We start from the raw sequence: 21683 nt of genomic DNA, 5'->3' as shown, positions 1-21683 counted from the left end.
CTCACGAGAACTTGCTGGTCTGGCAGATCTGGTGCTGGGAAACGTCCTGTTACAAATCGCTGATGTATCGGCCTCCTCCACATCCTGCTGCCAGTGGCTGAGACAAAGCGTACAAAAGAAAACAGCAGGGTGAGGGATAGCAGCTGTAATGAGAGGAACCTTATATGGGTTTACTCATTTTACTCTGTCTGTTATTGCAGCACATTTTAAGCACATGACTATGAGCGCTGCAGGCTGTTTTGTGTGCTTATTTGGATTCATGTTCACAGAAAAAAAACAATTTCTCACAATATAAATATATAATTAAAGTGAAAAACATTGAGGTAACATAAGAATTCTTAACCTAACACATTTTCCTCTTTCCCCATTGTACAGGTACAGTGCTTATGCTTATATAATCACATGTATGTATATATGAATATAAGTATAAATGTATAAAATAATAGACATATATGCTCCATGTATGGACTGTCCTGCAAAACTAGGACTAATTATTACATTATTGTTAGCCTTTGGTAGCATATATGCAAACTCTTAAACTCCTTTTTATGTATTTTTAGTAAGTAAGTTATTTGTATTTTTTTTTCTAATTTTGGACTTATTAGTTAATAAGTATGTCTGGAAAGGCTGGTTTTAATATTTAATTTACTTGCTTAGTGGTTTTATTAACTGTGAGGTAACACAGATGAAACAAAAAAAAAAAAACTTTGTTACTCAGGTCATTTGTACGTGAGCTCTCACCTGTCAGGTGGAGCCATCCTGACGTCACGACACAGCCGCCCGGTCCAAGCGCAGTAAGGGTCTCTGGACAACACACACTCTCCACAGCTCAGGTAGTTGGAGCAGTTGGCCACAGGTACCTCCACCAACCCAGAATAGGACGACACAAACAACAGACCCTGCAAACATGAAACACCTTGTGAGAGTCTGTGAGATACATTTGTTACTGTCTTAGAATACAAAAGGTTAATTTCAAAAAGGGAACCCATACTAAAGCAATCACTTAAAATAAACAGAAGTATACCCTTAACAAATGACTAATGCCAGCTGTTCTCTTACTTGATGCCAGCTGAGTAATTTTGTTGTGGTCTAAAACACATGGCAACCATGATCAAAAACGTTGGTAAAAAGCTTGGGCTTCAAATTTGATTTACTCTGCAGTATTTTTAACACATCTGCATGCATTTCACCACGAATGTGAATTAATATTAATGCACAGCGCAATGTATGTTCCCAAAGTGCTGTCTATATTTAGGCTTAATCTTATCTGCCAGTATATTAGACAGACATCATGTGGATTATGCCTGAGAGTTTCACATCCCTAAATGGAGCTAAGAATATACTCACAGAAAGTATCTTGGACTTTATTAGAATTACATAATCGTAGATAAGATTGCACTTTGGCTGCTTTGGCCTGGTGAGAGGCCTTTGTGCAATAAAGAGAGAAAGGGTAATGAAATTTAGCTCTGGGTAAAATGCCAGAGGGGATCATAAAGTCAGTTCCAGATGGTGCTATAACTTAGACAAAAACTCAATGGAATGGCCCCTGCAGAAAGAAAATGTCTATAGCCAGCTGGTGCTCTGGTAAATCTAGGTCTTCTAAAATTTTATTAGAGATGTGTATTAAGTTGTATTGAATGTATTTTAACTTGTTTCTGCATTAGTTAAGTGACAACAGAGTTGTGATTTACCCTCTGAGGATCGAGCTCAATGTGTTGCACAGGTTGAGGCTCAGGAAACAGAATCATCTCCTCTATGATGTGCATCTTATCATTGGCATTGATGGCCTTATGGAGCTTTCCGTCATCTGGAAGACAGACAAGATGAGGGCAAGTGACTTAAACTGAAGGCAGGAAAAAAAAAAAAAAAGGCATTTTCTGCTGTTTTAAAAATGCAAATCAAAGACACAAAAATGTACTTTCTGTTTACAAATTAGCGGGAGCTTACTTCACATTTGTATTCCCTTTAAAGATCTCCACCTAAAAAAAATATGAAAATACCTGCAGAAAAACTTTGCATTACTGTTTGTTGTTGTAAAACAACTGTACCTGTTCCAATGAACAGCACATCATAAGCCCTCTCCATGCCCTCGATCTTGTGCACGGCGATCTGCGTGTACCGCACGCTGCGTTTCAGCAGCAGTGGGGAGCTGCGGATCACGCTGTCCATCAGAAAATGGTCCTTGACAAAGTTGAGCACTCTGTCAGGCATGTGCAAGGATGACTCGATACCCATTTGCCTGGCATGGTTGGTCACACACTGCATGGGAGCGAATTAAAAGAGAAAAATGAATTGATTGTTGAATTAGTCCAGTAAATTCAAACATAAAAAGATGAAATGCAGTAATAATCTGTATGCAGGTCCAGGACTCTGGTTTTGTTTATGAAGAACAAAGTTTAGGGTGAAGTATCATTGCAAATAATGACTGAATACAATGGCTATAAACAATGCTAGACCTTGTATTAGAAACAGCTGATAGAGAAGTTTTAATTATGGACCTTAAGCTAATTTCTACTACAATACAACAGCAGACCTTGAAACTGCTGACCTGGCTGATACAGAAGATTTAAACTATGGGTTTTAAGCTAATCTCTACTAGGTTTCAGTCTTTAGGCATTTGTTTTTCTCCAGGGACTTATAAAGAGTTAAGCAAAGCTTCAGCAAGAACCTTTGGATTCTATCTTTAAACAGGCAATGAAAATAAAGGGAGAACATCTGCTTTACATCAAGTTCACTTGCTGAAAAGCCCATAATTGATTCTATGGGTGTAGCTCAGTGTTTTGTAGGAGACTAACATAGTCTGTGTGCATGTGATAACATATCTGGGATGGTACTTTTTTGTACAGTTTATTTTAATGTGTGTTTTATTTGTGACTGTAGCGCGCTTCTGTCAACAATAAAGACTCATACTTGAATGATTTGAACGAAAAGATACACAGACTAAAAAGAAGAAGAAGCTGAAGTGCATTGGTTTGTCACAGGACATTGTCTCCGCCACTCACCGCCCCTGGACGTGGTTCTGGTACAGGGTGGTTGTAGGTGTACCACTGTTGGGTCTCTCTGTTGACCTCTCGGTAGCGCCCGCCGAAGGCTCGTTCCACCTGGGCCATGGTGAATGCACACACTGCTGAGCTGCCTGATGCTCCTTTATACCTGGAAAACAAAAAGGAAAAATGTACAGTATTTTTCTTGTTTCATTCTGTGTAAATTTTGTGACTTTATTGCAGTAAAAATGATCAGTAACACAACACTAGAGCCTATTACACTTTGTGTTGTTACTCTGAAAGCTTTAGTCACGCACTTGGACACATTTTTTTTTTTTAACAGCATGTTACCATATTTCACACAGTCCATGGCTATTTTTGTCATTTTATTCAGTAAACTGGAGCAGCAGCATCCTCTCACTGGAGAAGAGTTGTAGAGTGGGCACTTGAGTGAATTCCATATTAAAATCTTTATTTTGTTGATACATTAATTAGACATTGGGGTAGCATGAGCTTGTGCTAGTGTTTAAGCTCATTACAGCTGCTCTAAATTCAGGGGAGCCAAGAAAGAAAAGGCAATTTGCCATGTCTGAGTGTAGATATTAAATAAAAACTGGCTCTAGGTGGTGTGTGAGAGCTGTGAGATTGTAGTGTCTGTGTGTTTGTGCATAAACACAAACTGTAACGGTGTCATTCGGATTCATTAAAGTGCCAGTTTGTCTCCTACCACTGTGAGGTGAAGACGCCATAAAAGACGGTGCTCTCCCAGCTGTCTGCCACAGGCTTCAGGACAAACATGTCCTGGATGATGTTGAAGGGGAAGCCGTCATCAGGGAGGGAACACAGGAGCTGAGCCTTGAGGAAGGTGGTCCATTTCTTCTGCAGCACCCGCTCACCTCCCTTATCACCCTGCAAACAACATGTTAGAAAAGTTATGTTTTTTTTTTTTTTAATCTAACTAGATCTATGTCTAGGGACAGTGATGTACACTGGTGGTCTATTGATAAAATTAGATGCGGAGCGCAGAGTGGGCGAAGTCCGATGCAGTCAGTCTCACAAGCAAGGGATTGGCAACAGGAGAAATTACATGTTTAGTAAAGCTTGGTTGAAATGTGTTGTTCAGTACAAGAGTCTGCTGTTTTGGTGGAAGGGATGATGTCATGGCCTCTGGACAACAAACCAGGACTCTCAGAAGACAGATGTGGAGCAATGGAGTGGACTAGCAGCAAGTTTGACCAACTGTTTTCGAACCTGGGTTACATATCAACTTAAGTATCATCTCCACACATGTTTTGGGATATGTATATATTAAGATTGCCAGGATTTTTCCACATAAAGTTCATTTAATTAATGGATTTATTTTTTATGTGAGTATTTATATATAACTGTTGTAAACAAGATGCCTCCTACAAAGTCCCTTCTCCCTGATTGTGCACTGGAGACTTCATGTTTCCACATCTCACTTCTGTTTGTTGAATACCGGAGCACGACTGCCTTCCAAACTACATCCAATTTATATTTGACTATTCAGGGTTTTTTTTTTTAACATTTCCTGAATGAAAAACAGCTTTCTGGTCTAAAATTATTCAGCGCAATATCTGAAATCTGTCTCATGACATTAAACTCCGCACATGTGTCATTGTGAAGGTCAAAAATTCAAGTGAAGTAACAATAAAGCACAATTTCGATTGTACGGAGGACTTTAAATATGCTGCAATTTACAAGCTGTTAGAAAGACCTACAGTTCTCCAGAGTCCTTGGTGTTGCATCACAGATGCAATTCCTCCCTTTTGATTTACAAGGTAGTGCTGAGGTCAAATAAGGAAAGCTAAAAGTGGTTGCTATGATAGTTATGACCCTTTTTAGGAAATAAGCTGGACAAATAATCACAAACAACCAGCATTTCAATGATCTGGTGGAATTCCAGCTTTTTAAAGTACCTTCCTGTGTTGCAGCACATGTGTTCTGCATTTTATAATGAATTACCCAGGATATTTTGACAATAAATTGTGGGAGATGAAAAAAAAAAAAAGAAAAAAAAAAAGCTCTCCACATAAAAGATTTCTTAGCATAAAATATAACTTGATCTTTGAAGGAGAGGAGATGGTGAAATGGAAAACAAACAATAATTAGTTATTAATTACAGCTTTGAAATCAGATCAGTGGTTCTCGCCTCACTTCTCCGCCAACCCACATAAGAGGCATTCACTCTTCTTTTAAGCTGTCACAAAATACTCACAAACAGTTATCAGACGACCTTGCTAGCACTAGCAATTATCAGAGAGCCCATAAACATACCCCCAAAGAGACTCCTCCTGAATATAGCAAAGCAAGCTGGAGGAGGTGGTAGGAGATTAAAACAAGCGGTCTCGCCCAATCTCATGACAGTTATCCTTCTTCAGATACAAAACTGTTCCATCAGCCTACAAAACCCAGAACAGCTCCTACATAGCAGCACAAGGAGTGAATCGCCCTTGAAGGGACAAAACAATGCAAGACTATAACTATCTCCGCTTTGTCCTGTTAGCACTGTTAACACACAAACAATCAACTCGCTCAACGGTGAGGTGAAACCTCATGGGACTGGTGCACAGCCTGCAAGCCAATTACCAGGCTGTGGTAATCGCCTGTCCACATAATGGAGAGACCTCAATTCCTGCTCAGTTGTCCACCGCTGTTGCTGTGCACAGACCACTCAACCTTACGTTACATCCGAACTACACGTTTCAGATTCCTTACATTTGTACACCTGAGAAGTAGATGAACAATAGGTTAAGAAAACGGTGCCACACATTGCTCATAGTCTGCCTGCTTTCCACAATCCAGCACTGTGCACACCTGAATAAACAAAAGAAAGAGGGAGTGAAACTAGGGAGAGGGACACATCAGAAAGAGGGGGGAAGAAAAAAAAACAACTGAAAAGCAGAATTACTTAGCAAATGAAAGTAAAACAGTAGTTAGAACACCATGAAAAAAAATTAAGACAAATGAAGACATTTATCTTGTCTTACAAGAAAGAAGGTCTCTGTAACAGTAGTAGCAAAATATCTGCCAAGATGAACACGCCCAACACACAAAAAGTACCAAATATTAACATCAAACCACATTTAAACACACTTGGACTTGGCTACGCACAAAGAGAGAAAAAGGAGTGTGTGCTTTCTGTCGGTCTACAAAAGCACATATAGATACTGAACCCACTAAGGGAGGAGCCTTCATACCTCTGTGTTACCTAACACTACTCTGAGTTCAGTGTTTTCTACTCACTGAAGGAGGAGATGAGAAATAAAAAATGTGAATGTGCTTTATGGTAGCCTGCAGCAATTCCTGAACAGGTTTCACAAAGTGTTTTAAACCTATGTGGATGGCTGTTCCAAATACAAGGTGTTGTAGTTTAGCCACTTTTCTGACCATCATGATTAGCACTTTGCAGAAGCAGCAACTACTTCTGAGTATTCACTCAGTCAGATCTGAGGACATGCACAAAATACACATTTTTAGGTTCTGTGTGAGTGACACATGGGACACTGGAATAGATTTTCTGTTCATTGTGCGCAAATGTCCATAAGCTGTTTATAATTTCAGATTGAGGATCACCACGCCAGGTTTTCTTTAGTGTCAAAGTAATGAAGCGACAGTTGTCTGTGTTGCAACTGCATCTGTTTTTTTTTTTTTGTACTGTTACATACATTACATTTTCACAGTAAAATGTCCTTGTATATGCTGAATTTCCACAGAGGGCAAACATTTTCAGCTAGAGTGAACAAAGCCGAGGGGTTTGATGTGGCTGTTCTTTCCTGGAGGTCTTCCTTTATCCAGAACTCACAGCAAATGTGTCCTATTTACCAACAGTCCAGAACCACACATCTTTCGGCAACAGATGAATTTAGAAATCCATCTAAAGTTGGACTATTATTTGTTGTGCACTGAAACCATAACCAATGGCTCTCTTTAAGAAACCAACCCCAGATCTTTATAGCGTCAGTTGCTGGTGCATAACAAATTGATGGGGGCCAACACGTGCAGGGTTTTGTGGAAAGAGATTAACATTTATAACACAATTTAGGAAGTACTTTGCTAAAAAGCATATCTTTTAGTACAAATTATACAGTTAAGTGAATTCTTATGCATCATTGATTTGTTTACCCAGTATGCTGGAGAGGAACCGACATGCAGAACTACTGTACTGCATATAGAACAGCATCTGAAAAGACACCAGTCAGGAAAAAGTGGGCTGGTGCATTCCAGTGAAATAAAGGTGCTTTTATAGAGCAGAGAAAGCCATTCTTTTGTCTCTATTGCACAGTTCATCTGCAGCAAGTTGCCACAGTCTGGGGCCTTTCTGTCAATGATTTCCATATATAGAACCCAGGAGGTGCTCTGCCGGCTGTGAGAGGTGTCGCAGCATTGAGTGCCAGAGCCGAGCAGGACTAAGTCATTAAGCTGTCACTTAAGATTACATGCTGTCCCCACGATTACTCACATTACTGCCTCCATGAACAAGAAGCATCAGTCAGGGAGGGATGCTGAATGCATGTATATCAGGTAGCATCATAGTCATTTAATTGATTTGATGACAGGTGAAAAAGGATCAAGTCTGTGGCTGATCATTCAGGGCGACTGACCAAATGTCGAAGGTTTGAATGATCCGAGTACATTCTGTGGTTGCTACAGTTTGTAATGCTTTACCTACAACAAAAAACAAGCTATGTAGTAGAGTGGGAAAAGCTTTTCATATTGCTGCCAAGCACCCTTGAATACTAATAATGTCTGCAAAGCTCAAAGCACTGGTGGAGAAAGGCAAAGAGCTGGAGGGATGGACATGTGCAGATGACATTGTGAGGGAGATGGAAGGCGAGTGAGAGATGACATTGCAGAGAAAAGAGAGGGAGGGAGGGAGGGAGGGAGGGGAGGATGATTCAGGCAAGTGGAAACCAAATCTGTTGAAAACATGTTTGTACAGTCAAACAGAAATAGCTTATATGCACCACTGACATATTTCCATTGCATCCACACACACACAAGCGTATGTCAGTTAAATTTCACTAAACATGCTTTGACATGGGAGCGTCCCGCCTTGATGGGAGGTAATTGTATCAGGATTAGGGGGAGGAAGCTTGAGCCCTGCTGTGCCTCTTACTTTCTGCATGGCAGTCTTGTGTCATGACCTCACCCTAACCACAGGTGTCTTACCTTACACACGCGAGCAATCCTCGACACAATGGTGTTGTCAAAGAAGTCAAATTCTTTTCCCGCCTCGCTAAAGAAGAAGTAAATCTTGTCGTCGTCGCCCACAGGATTGCCTACTGGCTGACTCTCCTCAATGTAAGCTGAGCCGACAAAGACTGGATCTGTGAAAAAGAGAAAGACTCAACTGTAACATGGTGTGTTGCTGATGATAGTTGCATAATGGAAGATGTGTAGAGAAAATAAAAAATGTTCTATCATCTGATGGGGGGGAAAAGGAAGTTTACCTTGCAGCCACTTTAAAGAGTTTTCTGTCTTCAGTGCAGGTCCCTGACCCAAACTCTTGTAAATAACTGGTTCATTTCCTTGGAAGTTACTGACAGTCCCAGTGTACAATTCACCATCTGGAATAAAACAAAGGATTGTATGATTTTAAACTAAGAACTTGATTTTCTATTAACACAATGAATTACAAATACATTATGAGCTGGGGTATTTTTTTGCATGTTAGAGATGGTGTCAGTAACAAGTGAGAATGAGCTGTTGGCACCACAACAGTCTGAGTGAGGGATTGGAATAATCATTACCTTCACTCATATCCAGCTCAATTATTTACTAATGGCTTGTTAAATAAGTCGAAAACAAACAAAGTGTCTGTTGGTGTCCGGCTATTTATCAGACGGGTCTGATGCAGACAAACAACATTAGCAGGCACATCATGATTCATTACAGAATCAAAGACATGGCCAACATCAAAGCAGCATCAGATCCTGTTTTCAGAATCTCTTTCCAGAAGGAAGTCACTCATAATAACACCTTCAGAAGTAAAAGCTGTATATGACTACATACCGACGATGATGGCAGTGGATTTGTACTCTGGATTAAAGGGGCAGCGACTGCGCCCATCTTCCATCATAACCTCGCCCACCTCGTCTCTCTCCAGTGTAAATGTTGACGTGTTCTGGAGACAGACACGAACAGCACATGTTTCTCAGGCACAGACCAGTGCAATCCTGCTTAGAGTCCAGAGTTACCTAAAGTGATCTCAGCAACTTCAAACCTTTTCTCTCAACTTTTTCAATACATTTTTGTAATGTCCACAAATTCCATTAAAATTAACAACTAGACAAGTGGATATCATCAAAAGTTTAAAACCTTAGTCTAAGACTTTTAATTTCCAGACATTGTTTTCTTGGTGAACTCTCTGCACTGCAGCTGAGGGACTGTATTGCAAGTTTAGAGTTAAAAAGAAGAGATTTATCTAACACATAACCCTTCCATTTACTAATCTAATTAAACGGCACACTAATGTGCCTGGGAAATCTTCCCATGCTTCATCCTTATAAGATCCTGTTTTACTCAGATCTAGTTTTAATTCACGTCATTTTGATTTGTTTAGTATATCTTTTTCTGCTTCAGTGTCCTGATATACTGCCTGTAAAATACTCAGCAATTGTTTTTGAGAAGCTATAAAAATAAAACATTTATTTACAGTAATATGTATCTCAGAGTACGTCTGGCTGGGAGGAATGCAAGGGGTGACACACATACATGCATACACAGTTATGGACCCTGTCAACATTACGAACTGGGCTCAGACTTGCTTGGAATCCCAGTTCAGGGCCTGAGACATTCAATGTTTGTCTTAGCTTCTGACGTCAAAGAGGAGAGTTTAGTGTCCTGCTGTAAGAGCTGACCTGTCACCAAGCTTGATTGCCCCACATCAATGAAATCAGTGTCTCCCTGCTGCCTGCTACCATTACTCCAGATGTACTCCTCCACTAGATAAATGGATCTACTGCTTCCCACTTACTACAACTCACACAGCTTGTGTACCCCCTGTTGACTTGTCTGGGTAAAGAGCCTCAGAAGGATTTGGTTACGCTTGAATAACAACAGATCCAGCACTGACAGGGTAGATATAAAAAAAAAAAAGCTTGATTCCACAAACAAAACACACACAAAATATATTAAAAATTCAAACCTTAGCTGGTGAAAGGAATTGAAAGAAATATCAATCAAGACCTTTTCTTTTTTTATGAAATGAAAGGGGGAAAAAAAAAAAAAAAATCATTTCTACGAAATGATTTAAAAGGATAGATTGAGAAATCATTACTTACAATGTAGGCGCATATAGGACTGAACGCGTAGGTGCCACATACATAGAGATGAGTGCTATTGAGCCGCAGAAGAATTTTGATGTAATTGAAGCAATCAGTCTGGATAAGGAGCAAATGGAGAAAGTGCGAAATGTGTGAATCCACATTTTAAAACTGGGTGTATTTTTTTTCTTGAGAGATCCTTAATATCTGTACCTGAAATGTTCATAGGTTAAGTAAGTTACTCGTCAAGGGTGAAAAACACAAATACTTCAACAAGTGTTCAAAAGCAAAAAGAAAGATGTTTCCTTTTCTCAAACACTGTTGGAAAAACCACCCAGCATTACAAAACATTTGCCTGTTGTGATTTTTGCAATATGAAGATCAGGAGATGTACACTGCAGTAGATTACCGAGGCTTGTCGCCCAGGGATACAACAGCTGGTGTGATAACTAGGTAACACACACATAAGAAAGAAGCGATGCACAAAACAGAGCAATTCCCCAGTGAGCCTGCACACTTGATGGATCTATTTGTAACTACTGGAAAGGTTATGCTGATTTTATCTCCTTGCAAATAATAGTGACACAATTCAGAGGAGGTTTTCAAGGCAAAAACAAACACCCTTTGCGGAAAACTTCATGCTTTCGATTCTGGCATTATAGAAATATTTTTCTGAGGTATTTTCATTATTTAGAAGATGTCTCTCACCTCAAGGTTCTTCCCTTTGAAGCTGCACTCCTCTCTCTTTCCAGCAGGAGTGCCCCATGTCAGCTGAAGATGAAAAAGAAACTTAAGAAATCATGAGAAATTCAGGCAACCATATTGATTCAACAATATCCTATTAAAATATATAGAAAGCTGTTAGCTGTTAAAATTTTGCATGTAAAAAGCAGTATTAACTCTTTTCTAAAGTAGTATCAAAATGCAAATTGCAACAAGCACAGCTCTAAATCTAAGCGGATGTTCACTGCGGTTTGGATTCCCTCACCACACTCACATTCTTCTGCAACTTGGTTTTGCTTATGTCCGAGAGGCTGAGGGCGAACAGTGCCTCCCTAGCTCCGACGTACAGCATGTCGTCCTCCTGGCTGAGCAGCAGAGAGGTGTAATTGAAGACTCCATCCACAGAGAATCTCTTGGCTGACCTCTCCTTTGCATCTGGGGAAACAGCGGGAAGAAGCACACACAGACGATTACCATTATGTAGCAGGACAGAACAGTCTGATAAAGAACATTTCCTGATGCTCAAAAGCACACACATGCATAAAAAAAAAAGTCCCAAATCACGACATTCATTTATTACTGCTGAGTTGTAAAGATGTTGTTCTTAATGATTTCCTTTCACAGCACAAGGGTTTTAAATATGTGCTGAGGAGGGTTCAAGGGAGCCAAAGTGCTCTCATTCTAAAGATTTACAACATTTCATTATTGTTGGTCGATACAGGACACCTAGTAAAATGATTAGATTGTGATTAAACATCACATGTATATATGTGTGTGCAGTGTGCATTGTAAGCTATTCAACTGGCAATCCTAACAAAAAAAAAACATTCTCAGTGTTTGTAATACATTTCATTACATTGGAAGACACTTATGACCCACATGAACTACATTTTTTTTTATTGTTACATATACACACAGATCTGGAGCTATTTGGAGTTTGATATGTCACTCATAGACACTTCAGCAGAAACCTCAGCTTATGTTTTCTATGAGTCCACATATCAATGTGCAGACATCTAATGTGTGATCACCTATTCATTCATTATTCTGAAATGTTTGTCTTGACTTTTAACCATTTATCCACACAGTTCAAACAGGCATTTGTGTATTCAGAGCTGTTTGTGTGTGTAGTGTGTGTAGCTCTTTTTAAATTCTCTGAACCCACTGAGTTGGTGCCTCATGGATTTTTGACATGGTCACTGATGCAGGTTTGGCAGCCATTTTCCACTTGTCTATTGATGCTTCTGTGGTTCCTTTCACCTCTGGAGTTGAACATGGATGCTGTTGTAAACCCCAAAACCACCTCTGTCCACCACAAAATGAAATCCACTTCATCGTGCCCAAATATTAAATATTAAATAAGAGAAAACACTCTTTAACAGCATTAGAAAATTGGAGATTTTAGAAATCCCCACAAACTAAGCAGGAAACATATGGACAGATGTCCAACGACAGCATGCACTGGGGAGCTTCAGTCAAATGGATTTGATACGAAACACTGATTGGGCATGATGTCATTTCTTTAACTGTCTCTCCTGGAGGAGACTGTCCTCTCTGTTTGTCCTTATTCCACCATGGCAGCCAGAATCTACTGCAGCTCCATGAAAGCATATCATACTGTACATTCACTGCTGAGCACTTTTGCCGTGCAGGCCAGCTCTCCCTTGGCTCTGCTGAGTATTGAGCAGATGGGTAAAATCCTCTTCTATTCAACATCAACCTAAATCTCCTTCATTGTGCTGCCTGCCAGTTTCTTCTAATGGATCTCTTTAGCAGTGGGTCATAAGTCAAACGTGTTGCGTTTTCCCCAACAATGCTCCCTTCCCTGAAGACTCAAATAGTTCTTCTGATGAAGTACAGATTCACACTGTACACACTGCTCTTTTTATTACAGCTTTCCTCCCAGCATCAAATAACTCAGGGTCCTCCACAGAGGCAGCTGTTTGCAGATTTCTACTGTGAAAGTGAGGTTTTGAAAACTGGTCACTTTTCATTTTTATAATATGGACTTCCAAGTGTTTTGACCTTATCTGTATCTGATCATTTGATATCTAACAATGACAAACAATTTTCTAGAGTACATTGAAAATTGATATATGTGATCAAATATTTGTGCTTCTGTTGTTTATAAAATTCTTATCCTATAGAGTTTTTGACCATCTTTGTAAATGTTTATCCTTTATCTCTCATTCCAAACATATTACATACTCAGCGTGCTCCCCAAGCCAAAATGCTAGGGGTCACAGACTCCATTTGCTTGTCCAAATAAGATTACTGGCTTGTATCTGGGGTCGTAAACACTAATATTCACTGCAGTTAAACCATTTACAGCCTTTTCCCCCTGTACAACCAGCAAACTGAATTCAAATTTAGACACTTCTGACAGTGAGTAAAGTCACCAGCAGTGTGTTTATCTACAACACTCCAGGTGGTGCGCTGGACCAACATAGAAATCCAGGCAGTACAATACAATAAATGTTTACAACCCACAACTTCAACTTTTCAATATCTTGGCAAACAAATGGTTCATCAAACACTTTAAGGCGTTTTGGCAGATGATCATCATCCCATTGAGGGTGTGAAAGCCAGCTGCACAAGCCACATCTTGTCCAAAATCAAGTCTTAGACCCTTTGCAGCTCAACAGCTCTTTGAAACACTGAGTCAATGAAGAGACTGTCTCATCTCAGGAAAATCAGGGGACGGGACACAAAATGGGAAAAAAAGGGAAAGACTTCCAATTGTCATCCTTATGTCATTCAGGACAGGAAAAATATCCTGTTTTTCCATGTGGAGAAAAACATTTATTTCAAGGTAAATTAAGCCTGTTAAAGTGCTCTAAATGCTCATAAAGAGAGCTATACTCTGCCGCAGTGGACCCTGCAGTTGGCTGACAAAGGAGTGCCATCTCTCCTCTCAACAGCGGGACATATCATAGCTCGACTGTCACGGCTCCCATGGGTTTCGGCCATTCAGTGGAACCAAAAACCGTCTTCCCTCAGCATATTAAAACTCTCTGACATAAATCACAGTGACATCCTCTTAGACAGACAATAGAATAACGAGGAGAGCAGAGCAAACTCATGAAACTTTTACTTAGAGAGCAGGCCGGGGCTACTCAGCAGGAGGCTGGAGGGGTGGGGGGCAGAGGTTGAGGTACTAAGTGGGAGTTTGGGTAACCAGGAAGACTGAATTGAGATGTTTGACCTATGAAGAAACATGCAGACGGAGGGGGGAAAAAAATGTTATTTTTCAAAGCACTCTCAGATGGATTTTTGATAAGAGCAAAAGGTCAAGCAGTAACAAATGTCAGAGCTGTGTCAAGCTGCAGTGATTTCAAACAGACACTCAAGGCCTTCTCTCTGTATTTCATCTACAGAGGTTTGTTCTTTGGTACGTTCTGATGCAGCACATCAGCTGTGTGTTTTGACACAGAATGCCAGCCATCCACCGAAAGCAGCAGCAGCGGCAGCAGCAACTGCAGGCCATTTCACAACCAGGCTCTGCGTCCATTCATCACCGGGCTGTTTAATCAGCTTGCTGTCACCAAGCCAGGCCCTCAACCTCTGCTAATGCTCATCACATCACACCCATCGTCAATATGGCAGCACAATTGTTGTTGCTAACATGCTGAATTAGTTAGTAACACAAGTTCACTGAATTTCAGTCTGGAAGTCAAGCTTAGCATATTTTTTATTATGAAAGTTTCGAAGCTAAAATTGGCCAACATTACAAGTGTTGGTCTAACTACATTCAAGTATTGAATATTCCTTCTCTACTGGCAGATAACCTCGCAGCAATTATTTATTATTCATATTCATTTTGGTTGTTTTAAATCAGTGGAGGAAAAGATGGCAGGAACTCATATTTCAGGATTTCAGAGAACATCTGCTCTGTGATCACACAAATGTTTGCTTTATAGTGATAGAATCACACTAATTCTGTGCACACACAATGAACAGATACAAACCTCCAGAAATAAATGGAAAAACATGAGAGGATGTTTATCTTCTGTGCCCTTAAAAGCATTTAAATATCTAACTCTGTGTGCTTTAAATGAACTGATTGTTGTAATTACTTTCCATATGTATTGTACGCAATACTTCCTGCCAACAGATGTTTAATAATAATGCAAATGTTGCATTCTGAATATTGCAATATTTTCAAAATATATTGGCTCAAATACTAGCTGTTTTTCTTCCTGACAGACATAATATTTTTTATTTTATTTTTTACAGTTATGCAAAATACATCATGCATAGACACTAAAAGAGGACTGAAGCTGTTGCTCACGCTATGCCTCCTGTGTAGACTCATCTAAAGTCCCAACATTTCTTAAAAAGTTTGAACTATTCCTGTAACAGAAGCAAAAACTTTGAGATGAACGTAAGAATGGCTGTAATTTAGCAAGACAATAACATCAAGATAATAAAATCTTTTTTCCATCTACAAAATCTTTCCACATTTGACTTTAAAAATTACAACACACATTTTGGTTAACATTTGTGGGGCCAGACCTCCAAACTAGCAGAGGCGTCAATTAATATTCACTTGTTTCTCACATCGGGTGTTTACGCATCACTGAGGTAACTAAGATATCATCAGAGGGTGCCAGCTTGCAGACGCCTGTCACAGAGAAATAAAATACATGCCAGCACTTCGGCAGGCATCATATTTCAGAGAAAACAAAGCAGGATCAACCTTTTTATTTTTTTCTTCTATGGCTTAATAATACTCTGAAGGTGGGGCGATTGATTATATTATATGGATGCCAAGACACTCCTGAAAGCCATGACTGTAAACATGCCCCAGATTTACTGAAGCTGCATGAGCCAAGTCACAAGGCAAGAGTGCAACAGGGACAAAGGGGTTTGTTTGCAGCTGAGTAGAGAAAACCCGAAGGAGAGGAACTGATATGATCTCACACTGAGCTGTGCTTATCTTACATGCAAGACACACACACACACACACACACACACACACACACAAAAAACATACCTCTGCCCTATGCCAGCTGAAGCTACAGAACAGTGCACAGCTTCAAGGCTCTCTGTTTGACATGATTTGACAACGGGCTTGATAGCAGCACTGGAGCTCCTGACAGAAGCAGACAGAAGTGACTTCAAGGTCACGACAGCACTGCTCACCCCGATATTTCGGCAAAGTGATGGTTATTTCATTGTTGGTGACTACTGGCAACCAAGAGCACCCTGTTCAGGACAGAAACACTGTTTGTCTGCACACTGTGAAGATGGGGCAGACTTTTAACTGTGTTTTTAAAAGGAATAGGTTCAATAGGTTTGCAAAATCATAATAAACTCCAGGCAAAAACTTCATGCACAGAATGACAGCGAAAGCGTGGGACATAGAAAATCTGACTTTACTGGCTTGTAAATAAAAAGCTGAATCTGTTTGAACATAGAAGGTGATACAGTATGGTGTTTGCATCACTGGGGGCGATGGTGTGGGTTTGTAGCAATTCTGTGTGTGTATACGTGCTGCATTTTTTTGTCGATTCAAATGTGTGTGTTTGTGAGCGTGTATACATCATACTGAGAGACAGTTGCACCTTGCAGATGATAACCAAAACCTGATCATGTGCGAGTCCAATGTTTGCCAAGTGTGAAGATTATGCAGCTGAAAGGTGTTAATGGTGCCACATGTGCAGCAATACAGCAGTGCAAGAAGAAAACGAGCCATGAAACGTCTAAAATATTTGTTGGAAATCAATGGATGGCTGTGTCTACTGTAAATGCTCTGAAATGCTGAAAAATTCAGCCTTTGATAAAACAACAATATCTCCCCCACACACGTACCAAGGATGAAGTGAGTGCATAAAACACTGCATACCTTTTAAAAGCAGAGAACAGGGGGGCTGACACAGACATGATGTTCTGCTCTGTAATTAGTGGCTCTTAGGTGTCATCCTGATGCACTCTGGATTGGCACGCGCCCACCCAACACTCAAAGCAGCAGAGCGAAGGAGCGCAATGGCCTACCACAGCTGAAAGCTTGCCAAATCCTGCATATTAGCTCAGCGAGACAGACTACATGGACTCTGAGTGAGTTATTAAAACATGGGCTGAAATAGAGGGAGAGAGAGAAACAGATAGATGGTATAATTTCCTCATTCAAAATTAAAAAAAAAAAAAGACATCCCTGTATTTGTCATGTGTGGGTTGCCTCTTCAGCCTCTGTCTCTCTGCCTCTTTCTTTCTCTCTATCTTACTCCTACCCTCGAGAGACAGTGGCTGCCACTGGAACCTGATACATAGACAGAATTAGGCCATTGGCTGACTGTTTTGTGCTCAAGTGCAGGTGACATTTGAAACTCAAGTGAAACTAAAGCCAAGAAAAAAAAAAAACATCATTTCAGGGTTCAAATGGTATATCTGACATCCAATGTAAAGGGTAAATTTAACTGTACCTACTATTATTTTCACAATTTGTGTAGCTCCGTTATCACACATTATAAATACCTGGAGTAAAGATATTATCCTTAAAAAACACCCCATCATTTTTTCAGCAATAGTCAGTCAATGTGTTCACATTCTCTAAGTATTCCTGTGTTTTAGGTATTAGTGGGAGAGTCTGTCATTCCCACATGAGATTCAAATTGCATTGAAGCATCTATACATTTCACTGGAAATGATGCATGTGATCCTGCACAATAATTGTAATGCTGCTGTACCCAAGTTGTATTATGTTACTGCTAATTCCAACACAACATTCAAAGTTAGCATTGAAAGCGGTCATTCATCAAACATGTCTACAAAATGAGAAAAACTGTAATTTTCTCAGAAGATACACTAGTTACTTTTCTCTTCTTGAGTATTTGCTGCAGAATTAAACCACACTTGCAGTTACCACTAGTGACCATAGGTCTTAAATTCAACCAGCAGTGAAATCTAAGGACTTATGACTCTAATGGGATTTCTTCCATTTCATATACTAATGAACTCTTCACTACTTCAAATGTTTCTTTATTGTGGTAGTTGGTGTCCTCATACACACTGAAAAACCCACACACTCTAAGAAAGATTGGCTTGATGAATGACAAGATATTTAGCCAAGAGAGAGAGGAAAAAAAAAGTAATTTGTGTTGGCACTTAAAGCATGAAAATCCAGATGGAGTGCACTCACTTGCAGAAGGTTTCCAATGCAGCTAGAATCTCATCAAAGCACACCATCTCTGCTGCCATCTTTTAGTTTGTACACTCATCAATTTTGACTTGGGCTTGTCTGCAGAAGCCCTTGATGAGAAGAGCAGGCTGGAGTTGCATCAGGTCTACTGCTCTCGACTTTACCGCCACAAAGTAACTGATGAGAAGTGGTCGAGCACCTTGCCATTGGCATTTTTTTTTTCTACTTACATCTGCCCACTCAGACACACACACACACACCTCTCAATTTAAACAGCGGCAAACCTTTACTCTTGCTGTTTCACTATCATATCTATTTCTTGTAATAACATTCTTATCAGGAGCCTCATGTGCTCAGGATCTCCATGTCTGCTGCACTATCCTCCATATTTTGGCTCAGGATGGTTATTCTGTTCAAAAAAGATCAACAACTATGCCTGTCAACAGGTGTCATTTGTACTGATATGGAAAAAGCCTCCTGTCCTGTGACTATGTGTATGAATGCTACACCTGCGAGCAGCAAACTGTCACCTATTGTTACTAAACATAGCATATAAAAAAAAAAAAAAGGATGCCAAAAAACCAAAAGTCAGCAGATAATTTTTTTTTATTTCTAGAGTATTTCTTTTAAAGAGACACTTTAACTGAATCCTATATACTGTACTGTCAGCCAGGAATACACACACCCGTTTCTCTTTTCACATACACACCCACGTAGGAATAAGAGGCATGTGGAGTGTATTAACATACTGGAACTGAATCAGGAAACTTCTGATTTTTAATGAAAGATACATGAGATGGCTGCTTTTGACTATTCCAGTTCTGCCTCTACTGAAATGCAAAACCTAAACCTTTCCTTAAATATGAACTGTATGAGCAGAGCAATGTATTTTTGTAGTGCTATGCGCACAAAACTTTCAAAATGAAATAATCTTTAGATATAAAGTCTTGTCTGACTTGGTTTTCCTTCCATTCCTTCTCTGATGATTTCCCCCATTGCGGTTCTAATAAAGTTTCACCTTATCTTATAAAGGAGACTAGCACACAACACATCTATAGCAATGATTAGCAAGTGATCTTGTGTTAGGAAGTCTGGTATCTGAACATTGTGACTTATTTCGAGTGTTTTCATCAAATGTAAATCATTCACTACACATTGTCTAACTATGAAGCTGGTTTTAAGATATGTTCATGCTCAAACATGGGCACTGCAGTCACTCACCAAAACACTAACATAAAATCAACATAAAGAAACATAAAATTAGCCAGATTTCAGCCCAGCATTACCCCTTCAACACCTTTTGTCTCAAACGCATAAAAAAAAAATATAGCAACTAGCAATCTGGTTTTCATGGATGAGGGAATCTGCAATGATAATGAGGCGTAACAGTTTAGCCAAAAGCACTGCCTTGTTATATTTTCCATCAAGAGATTTTTGAATACTAAAATCCTTCTGTGTGTGTGTGACCATGTAAACTTTTACAATTACAGATACAGTGTAAACAGTGGAGGCTGCAGATGGCTTTATGCTAAACATTTATGGTTAAAACACACACAGTTTCAACAATGACAGTGAGTGAACCATTTTATGTTAAACCAGCAAAACCTGATTAATAAAGATTTATGCATGACTGTGTGCGCAGAATATCAGTCATTTCATATAGGAAAATAAAGCACCCCGTTATAAAAGCAGAACATTTATTTAACACCTTGGTTAATGGTGAATGTTATGGAAAGAAAAAAAAAACCCAAAACACCTTTTTGGCAGCAATATAGACACTGGACAGTGATAAATAAATATTTCTCTGTCTTAATGTAAGATCCATATATAGGCATTTACAGTCAACACCACAGACATCATATTAATGCTTCACTATGCTATAAACAGTCAAATTCAGTCAGTCACCAAATGCTGTTTTTGTGTCACAGTAACAATAAAACTGGAAAAACTCTGGTACAAGTGATGTTTTGGACACTGCATCAGAGAAACCTAATAATACTCCTTGACCTCACATTCCTCTCTGTCCATCTTAATTAACATCTACACTATTATTTCTCGCTGCTTGCCATTTTCTTCATATCAAATTCGCCTCATCGAAATCTGATAGACTGAACTTTTCTGTACATTCCCTGGAGCATGCAGGCGATGAAGCCATTAAAACGTCTGAAACAGACAGACGTGATGTGCTGTAATTATGCTCCATTGTCGCAGTTTTTATAGCGTTATATGCAGGCACTTGTGAGTGCCACCTCTGCTGGAAGCCACAGACCACTTTTTCTTTCAGGATCAGTGGGCGTGTCCTTGCAGGGTTTTAGGTGGGCATCGGAGCATGTCTAAAACCTCACCAGTATTTGCTCTGACCACCCTACACCCACCCCTCCCTTCCCCCTGCCCCTGCCCTGTTTCTGCACTGCGATCCACACTCTGCCAAGGTCACTGGATTAGCATGCATGAGACAAAGCGCACAATATTCACCAAATATAAACCAAACGTAAATGGGAAAGGACACTGTGTACACTGAGCACACACAGCATGTTCAGTAACTCGGCTTATAGGGGCATTTGGATTTGCTGTTCTACTCGCATCCTGTGCAAAAGTATTAACCCTAAAAATGTTCTGTCCCATGTCCCACTGTCACTAACAATTATATAAGAGCAGAAATGTATGAAATATTTCAAATTAAAATAACCTGCAAAAAAGAAACAGGACCAGAATCAGAATGTAACATTAACAAAACAATCTCTTCCACACATCTCTGGAGAAAGACATCACATATAACACATAAAATCCTGCCTTAGAACTTTCTGATAGCTAAGTGATACATGCCACATGCCTAACTGATGTTTTACTGCTTCGAGTCCCATGATCCTTTGTGCTGCCTCTCTGCACAAGAGCCATAATGAAAAACAGACATGCTCTGCCACTGCAGCAGCCACAAAAACCTCCACTCACTATACATGTGAGATTAGCCTGCTCATTAAGAGAGAGGGAAAGAGTGACAGGAGAGGGAAGGAGGACAAAAAGAAAAGGGACGCTTTTCCAGGAAAAAGGTTGTGCTGAGGCAAGGGTCCTCTCTCAAGAAAATAGACTGGATCCTGCTTTTTCTTACAGACTATACAAACCAGAATGGTGGTTTAAAGGGGTGAGTTGTTTTACAAGCTTTGTAACAATGCTCTGGGTTGAATCGAGGCTAATTTATATACGAAATGTTCAGCACGCAAGTTATGGTGCAGACCCTGTTCACGCGAAGCTGTGCACCTAATGAACAGCCTACACTGAGTGTCAGTGACATTTAAATAAGACATTTTGCACTGCATTATCAGCCAAACAGCATGTTGTTTGACAGCACTACCTATGCTCCTCACTCTCAACCGCCTATGTCAAAATACATGTGATTTAGTTTATGAATGCTGAGTGGCATAAAGAAGAGAAAATTAAAAAAAAAACAAAACAAAACAAAACAAAAAACAAAAAAACCGAATCAGTGGTTTGCAAAACACACAGCTGCTTGGAGCCAGCCTTGGTCCAATTTAATCCATTTAGTTC

At 39.8% G+C, this 21683-nt stretch overlaps 1 protein-coding gene across 4 annotated transcripts in view; it reads right to left on the bottom strand.

The window, feature by feature from the left end:
- The window catches only part of sema4bb (sema domain, immunoglobulin domain (Ig), transmembrane domain (TM) and short cytoplasmic domain, (semaphorin) 4Bb), a 50298-nt gene that overhangs the window by 5272 nt on the left and 23343 nt on the right, over nt 1-21683 (bottom strand). For all 4 annotated transcript variants that reach the window (XM_026293154.1, XM_026293152.1, XM_026293155.1 and 1 more), the window contains 12 exons: nt 11271-11431; nt 10982-11044; nt 10292-10390; nt 9021-9132; nt 8459-8575; nt 8178-8335; nt 3712-3893; nt 3003-3153; nt 2049-2259; nt 1692-1807; nt 742-899; nt 6-97 (listed from right to left, as the gene is read on the bottom strand). In XM_026293154.1, coding sequence (XP_026148939.1) covers nt 6-97; nt 742-899; nt 1692-1807; nt 2049-2259; nt 3003-3153; nt 3712-3893; nt 8178-8335; nt 8459-8575; nt 9021-9132; nt 10292-10390; nt 10982-11044; nt 11271-11431 — 1620 coding nt within the window. The remainder of the gene's footprint in view (nt 1-5; nt 98-741; nt 900-1691; nt 1808-2048; nt 2260-3002; nt 3154-3711; nt 3894-8177; nt 8336-8458; nt 8576-9020; nt 9133-10291; nt 10391-10981; nt 11045-11270; nt 11432-21683) is intronic.

The sequence above is a fragment of the Mastacembelus armatus genome, chromosome 3 (genome assembly GCF_900324485.2).
Source record: "Mastacembelus armatus chromosome 3, fMasArm1.2, whole genome shotgun sequence".
NCBI classification, from domain to species: Eukaryota; Metazoa; Chordata; class Actinopteri; order Synbranchiformes; family Mastacembelidae; genus Mastacembelus; species Mastacembelus armatus.
Note: the sequence above shows the minus strand (reverse complement) of the source record. Positions and strands in the feature narration are given on the sequence as shown.